This window comes from Trachymyrmex cornetzi, unplaced genomic scaffold (assembly GCF_001594075.2).
Source record: "Trachymyrmex cornetzi isolate Tcor2-1 unplaced genomic scaffold, Tcor1.1 scaffold840, whole genome shotgun sequence".
Classification (NCBI taxonomy): Eukaryota; Metazoa; Arthropoda; class Insecta; order Hymenoptera; family Formicidae; genus Trachymyrmex; species Trachymyrmex cornetzi.
Window position 1 is genome coordinate 339,190 of NW_017300181.1, and position 7,409 is coordinate 346,598.

The 7,409-nt window shown below is 35.2% G+C and overlaps 2 protein-coding genes across 5 annotated transcripts in view; both read left to right on the plus strand.

The window, feature by feature from the left end:
• The window catches only part of Rab3-GEF (Rab3 GDP-GTP exchange factor), a 38,414-nt gene extending 33,374 nt beyond the window's left edge, over positions 1–5,040 (plus strand). For 3 of the 4 annotated variants that reach the window (XM_018519758.1, XM_018519759.1, XM_018519760.1), the window contains exon 32: positions 2,546–5,040. In XM_018519758.1, coding sequence (XP_018375260.1) covers positions 2,546–2,878 — 333 coding nt within the window. In that variant the 3' untranslated portion in view covers positions 2,879–5,040. The remainder of the gene's footprint in view (positions 1–2,545) is intronic. The other variant, XM_018519757.1, reaches the window with a different exon arrangement.
• Positions 5,041–5,438: 398 nt separating this feature from the next.
• Positions 5,439–7,347, plus strand: LOC108769032 (farnesol dehydrogenase). The gene is made up of 5 exons (XM_018519766.1): positions 5,439–5,632; positions 5,938–6,150; positions 6,417–6,670; positions 6,882–7,028; positions 7,130–7,347. Exons 1-5 carry the CDS (start codon positions 5,545–5,547, stop codon positions 7,169–7,171), a joined length of 744 nt encoding a protein of 247 aa, XP_018375268.1. The 5' UTR covers positions 5,439–5,544; the 3' UTR covers positions 7,172–7,347.
• The last annotated feature ends 62 nt before the right edge of the window (positions 7,348–7,409 follow it).

The following is a 7,409-nucleotide window of genomic DNA, read 5'->3' on the forward strand; positions in this document are numbered from 1 at the left end:
CCTATCCACTGATCAACAAAAACTTCATCTAAATATGCTCGAACATCTCGTCCATAATGGGGCGGAGCTCCATCTTGTTGAAACCATATGTGTTCAAAGTTTTCACCAGAAATTTCTCTTATTACGGGAACAATTTGATTCCGGAGCATGTCCTCGTATTTTTCAGCAGTCAAATTATCATCAATAAAGAACGGTCTTATAATTCTATTTCTTAATATGCCAGCCCAAACATTCAGTTACTCCGGATATTGTGTTCTATTGTCTCTCATCCAATTAGGATTTGTAGTTTCCCAATATCTGCAATTATGCCTATTCAGAGTCCCATTTAGTTGAAATGTTGCTTCATCCGAGAAGACTATTCTCGATAGAAAGTTGTGGTCATCATCGATTCGTGACATCATATACTCACAAAATTCAACGCGTCTATCGAAATCGTCTTCATTTAGCTCGTGAACAAGGTTAACTTTGTACGGGTGAAATCCATTTTTTTTCAATATCTTATGAACAGACATTGTACTTATTTCATGTTCTTGAGAGACCTTACGGGTTGAACTATGCGGATCATCAATGAATGACAATAAAACATTCAATGAATTGTCAAAATTTGTTGTTGTCATTGGCCTATCCGTTTTAGGTCAATCTTTCACGCTGCCAGTATCATTGAACCACCAAATCGTTCGTTCGACGGTAGATTTTGAAATAGGAGTCAACCCATTTCTGAATGTTTCGTTGAAACGCTCCTTGATTTGCATGTACGATCGCCTTAAATCATCCCAGCCTTTCATCATGAGAAGCGTTATTCTTTCTCTTTCAGTAAGATATTGCATTATGGCGGATAATACGAAATAACATCAACAACATTAATAAAAGTAAATCGATAAAATAGTACGTAGAATAATTCAATATGAACGCAGCCAATGTTGGACCAAATACGTATTATCTACTCGACATCTAATCGCTACATTAATCAATATTCAAAGTAATTTTCAATTAACAATTCTTAAAAGTAGTAAACGTAGGTATGTTCAACGGAGTACCTTGTTTCCAAGCGATACTGAAATTGCTACTGCATGTATGAATGTGCATCCAAATGGAAGTACTGCGACATTGGCCTTGGTCTTGGACTTGGTCTTATTCTTGGACTTACTCTTGGTTTTGAAATTGGTCTTGGTCATGGACTTGGTTTTGGTGATGTACTTCGAAGTTAGTCTTACTGTTACAAATGTACTTAGATATAGATCTTGGTCTTGGTCATGGTTCATTATCACACCTGTGTTATTGTGTATGTAAAATATCGTATACACCAAGGGGTTAGATCTGGCTGGATTTTCAATCGTTTTGGCTTAATATTAATGGAAACATCATTCAAAGCTGCGAATACATAAAATTAGCCCTCTTTTTAGGGCTACGAGATGTACAAAATCCAACCGTGCAACCTCCACGTGGTGTACATTGGGTAACGCTAATGCCGATGGTATTAGAAATCTTAAAACTCAAATATTTTTGCGAAAAATGATCGCAGCGCCCTCTATGCATAGTGTTTTGAATTCGTCTCGAAAAGACCTTTCAAACGAGCCCCCACTCGACCCCCCTTCCCATTTAAGAATTTATTCCCCCCTCGCGCCCCCCGCACCCCCTTGGGGTTGGGGGGCTGCAACCCCCCGCAAAAGATAATTTTTGCTAGATTGAAATCAATATATAATGTAAATAATATATACAAACAAAACTTTTAAATAAAATATAGAGTATGTTCTAAATGAAGTATATGTTTGAGTCTGAGACTTAACTTCAAAAAATTTATATATAAATAAAAAGTTAAGAATCTAAAATGTAACTAAGTTAAAATTATTTAACTTTTCAACTTTTTAACTTAACTTTTAGCTTTTAACTTGGCACTACCCAACCCTGGATATTAGGCATATAATTACTAATGATGGTCAAAAATTGTGACGAAACGTTTAATTTTCATGTTTTAGTGTAATTTAATAAATTGACTTGCGCAAATTTTATCTAGCGTTGTGGCTATATGCTTTATTTTGTTTGTGTTTATCCAAGAATAGATAAAAAGAGTCAGAAAAAGTGATAGACATTTTATTACTTTTAATTTTTGTTATTATTTCTATAGCTATATACTGTACGACAGGCTGAAGAGGCGGTTCGCTGCTTGCATAGAATATTTTCTATCGCATTTACTCTTAATAAACTCCCGTTGGAGACTCATCAGAAACATAAGCGCGGAAATGACACCGCATGAGACTTATTTTTAAGTTTTTTCCTTTCTTACACCTCACGTAAGTTCTTTTCTTCATTTTGTGTTTTTATAAATTATATTCAAAAGACAATTTTTGCTATTTAATTTACTGTTTCAAATAATTTCAGGCTGGTTTTATATATACAGATAAAATGAAAATTAAATAAAAATTAGTAAAATTTGATATTTATTTTAATTTCTAACGACGTTTTCTTAACATCAAAGCTTTTAATGAATAAAAAGATACGAATAATGTATATGACCTAACGGCGTGAAATATCTTTTCATTCGAAGGCATCTGATATCTGCTATGCTGTCCTCTGCGTATTTTCTTACGTGGCGGCTGGTTCGGAACAACGAAAACAACAGGGCCAGCAGCAACAGCAGCAGCAACCGCAGTCACAATCGCAACAACAGTATACTCTGCAACCGCATCAACAACGTCAGCACCAACAACAGTTGCAACAGCATCAGCAGCAACAACAGCAGCAACATCAGCAGCAGCAACAAAACTATCAAATTCGATATCCCTATCAGCAACATAGACAGGAGCAATCACAATCGAGCAATGTAACACCGCAGGTGCACAAAAACACGCAGTTGAATCCCTATCCTCGTCAACACTGACACAGGCAACGACACTCGCTTCCCTTCGTTAGCATCCACGACAAGAATAGTTGCGCCCCTTACGCCTGCCTACCCTGGGTATAAGCATGTTATCTCTTTTCCAAAAAGTATTTTATTTAAAGATTCGTGAGACATAGGCAAGATAACAATTTTGTTTGATTTCTCTCTCTCTCTCTCTCTCTCTCTCTCTTCAGATTAGCCAACGTTCTTTCCTCTTCCGGGAATGAAGTTATTGCGAAAAATCGTAATAATTAAAAACACAAGAAAAGAAATTAATATTTATTCTTAGCTTAATTCGTTAATATTGGATTTTTGCGGCGCAAATTTTTATTACGTAGTCCTGCGTCGATGTGATAGCTATGGTATTCTTGTATTCGTGCGTGCACGTGAGTATACGTGTACGTGTCACTTAAAGCAATTAAATACAATAAGTATTCGTAATTGGCGGTACAATTTTATATGAATATGACACGAGGTGAAAGAGAGATTGTGATCGTCCGCGATTCGGAAGAATAAAAGATTTATTTTAGCTCGTGTATAGTCGGAGTAAGCGGTTGGTAAATGCCAAATTGCGATATCCTCGCTAACTTTTGAATCTTTTGATTACCAATATTATCTATTATTTCTATCGTCTTATAATATGCTCGATATTCTGTCACGATAAAACAATGAAGTGTAAATAACGACAAGTAGATCTCTATTCGTTTGCTGTCTCTCTTTTTTTTCTCGCCCATAATCGAGTCTAATCTGTGATTTCTATCCATTTTGTTTATATACAGCGTGTACGTGAGATGTTAGCGAAAACTGTTGTGTGTAGAATGTATAGAAAAATGTACTATCTCGATGTCTCGAGTAAATACTGTAGTTATTATTTTATACAAGTTCAAATACGGAAAAAAAAGGAAGATCTCTCAATAGCTCGTAGAGCGTTCGTTAGGGTACATGTAATGTTCCCAAAAAATATACATTATATATAATATAATAGTGTAACTGTATAATACAAAAGAAACATGTAAGACAACATCTCTAAAACGCTGTGAAAATTTGCATCCTCTGATGCGTTTTCCTACGACTCGTGCGAGATTTAATTTAGACGCGTATTATTAATAAATTTAGTTAGACATGGCGACAGCGGAAACACAATGAGATCGCGATTTCCAACCGGTTAATCGGAACCGGTACTAAGCGCGAAGCAAATGTCTCTCTTCACTTTGGAAACTTATACTTTCGTTGTATTCTTCCTTGCCGCATCTGTTTCTCGATATCCGTCACGTTATAAATACGCATCACGTAAGGTAGATGAACAATAATGACCAGCTTAGAAAAGGTGTAAACTCAGTCGCGAACTCAGCGTGATGTAAACGTAGCGTACGTGTCTCTACACGAGAAGAAGTGATATATTTTCTTGCAACGTATAAGAGGCGTATAGATATTTGTAAAAAGGAATAGGATTTGTAAATAGAACAATTGGCGGTGTAGTAAGCGGTACAGAGAGAGCAAAGGCGTGAACACCCCTTTTTATTTCTCGTCTTTTAATACGACTATACATGTTAGAGCTCGTTCGTCGGTTGAGTTAGCGAGAGGTGCGTTTTTTAAAAGTGACAGAAAGAGGGAGGATACGTTCTCTTCTAAACACCTAAAAAAATAGAAAGGAAGAAACATATACACAATTCTTTGTACCAAGTTTGTCTGCCTAAGTCCCGATGTTTAGAAATTCTACACATTCGATCGATCATTATCATTTCAGATATATCACGGTTATGCGATAAAGAAAAATTTAGATCTCTAGGAGAGAAAAATTAATACCTCGCATTGTATAGTACTCATCCATGTAGATGCCTCACGCCCAAAATATACTTGTAGCCAAATCGGAATTGAACGGTATTTATTTACCTTCACCTAATTGCGATTTATAATAAGTATAATTCGAATTTTTAACATAACTATGCATGATGTTCGTATGTGGAACGGAGAACGCTCCAAGTAAATCCGATCACAATTTATGCGACGATGTTTATTAGATAATTGCAGACATACATGAACATATGGTCTCATAAATATTCAGTTGTTAGCTATAATTCATTATAAACTCAATTGATAATTAATCTTCATTGGCCTCGAGATGCGTTTAAAATGACAAAGAAGCAATTGCATCTCGCATACCGCGCAATAATTGGTCTTTGATCGAATTTAAGAAATTTAATTGGTATTTTAATATTATAATTAATAAATATGTATAATATAATTAAACGGTAAATATACAGTATAATTAAACTAATTAACTTGATGAATGTAAAAAATTGAATAAAAATTTTGCTCTTAAATAATTTATAAATAATATATTAATATAGTAGATAATAAATATAGTATGCAAACATAAACGAAATAAATTAGACTTATTCCGATTAAATTCTTCTCCTGTTTTTCTAAAAAAAATCTATTGATTTTTTATTTCCTTCGTAAGATCGAGATTCAATCAGATGTAATTGCATCTGATCAAGGCCAGGCAGTGGTCAGTTACAAAAAATTTCTTTTACTATCGAATTTCATACCTGTTGGATGTCTATCCTCCTTTTTCTCCATATTGTTGACTAGAGCTTGTAAACGCAATCGCATTATCGAGGGCTTCTGGTCCGCAGTTGCGTTTCAAGTCTCACTGCAGAAGGATGGAGCGATGGAATGGAAAAGTGGCCATAGTAACTGGTGCCAGCGCCGGAATTGGTGCAGCAATCGCACAAAATCTTGTTAAACAAGGTGAAGAAATATTCCAATTACAATAAATTAATATTATGTTAAAATTCCTCCGGCGAAAAATTTGACTTTACGATTGCACACGTTTATCTCGAATCGCGAGATAATTGTTATCGTAACGCCCATTAATTGGGAAGTAATATTACTGTTACATTCGAAAGAAAACAAGATATTGACGTTCTATTTGAAATGTTGTAAAATATTGCGTTCAAAATTTTATTATTAGAGAATTATTGTAATGTGAAAAAAATCCGCATTTGAATTAATATAATATGGAGCTCATTAGTATGATCGTTTTTTTATGTCAGGTATGATAGTGGCAGGCTTCGCGAGGAGAGTGGAAAAAATTAAGGAAATCGCTGATTGTTTGAAAGATTCCTCGGACAAACTCCATGCCGTGGAATGCGATGTCACTAAAGAGGAAAGCGTAGCCGTAGCTTTCGCGTGGGTAAAGGATAATCTTGGACCAATAAGCGTTCTCGTTAACAGCGCTGGTATCACCAAAGAATCTTCGCTCATAGGTAAAGATCTTAAAATTGGACAGAAGAATTTATGCGGAGTATATATAATCTTATTATATGGATCTGTAAGAGCTCCGCATAAATTCTAAATTCAATGTTAACATTTCTTTACTTTTGAAGAAATTTTCGTAGGTTTTCTTTAAACTCTTCTGTTCAATCAGATATAAATACAAAATAGACAATTTTATTGTAGAAAAAGATATAAAAATGCATCATTGTAGAGAACAACGTAAAATAATCGAGTTTAATTCTAACATGTTTTACAGATGGTACTTTAGAGGACTGGCGATCCGTGTTCGACGTGAATGTTTTGGGACTCTGTCTCTGCACACGCGAGGCTGTACGCATGATGCGCGAGATGGCGGATGAAGATGCCATCGTGATTCACGTGAATAGTTTGACTGCCGAGAGAGTGCCTTTCGTTCCAGGATTTAGCGTATATCCGGCATCAAAGCGTGCTATCACCGGCCTGGCCATGACTTTGCGACACGAGCTTGCGGGCACGCGTATACGTGTCACAGTAAGACATTTCATAAATGAAACGTAACTGTTCCTCAAAACAATGTATTTTTATTGAAATCATTTTAAATTCTCTCCTTGATACAATAAAAATTATTTTTATACAATTGATGATAAGAAGTATATACATACATATATGTATTTAAAATTGAACAAGAAGCTTATAAGATAAGAACTAATCTTTTTAATTACATTATTTCTGTCATATGTAGAACATTAGTCCTGGTTTGGTTGCGACGGAATTCATGGCTTCTTACAGCGTGTTCTCCCCGGAAGCAATGGCAGCAATGCCGGTTTTGAATCCGGACGACGTCGCAGCGGCGGCAATTTATGTGTTGTCTAATCCTTCTCACGTATTGGTACATCGCACATGTCTTTAGACAGTCTAACATTGTCCTCTTTTGTCATATAAAATAAAACTTAAATAAAACTTAATAAAAATGATATCTTCTCCCCACAGATACAGGATATCGTATTAAGACCTCTGGGCGAATCGTGGTAACCGATTTTCAAGGCGATCAAATACGAAATGTTAAATGTAATTAGAACAATTGTATGCTTTTCATAAACTTTTTATGAGGCTAAAAAAGCGACATTACTTATGCTTCTCCTTTTTATATACCTTTTCTCGTTTATATATAAACAAAATTACCTTTTTAAAAAAAAGGTAAAAAAAAGGCGCCAAGTGTTCATGTACCTTCCATAAAAAACTGTACTTTACATAAACTAAAAAAAAAACC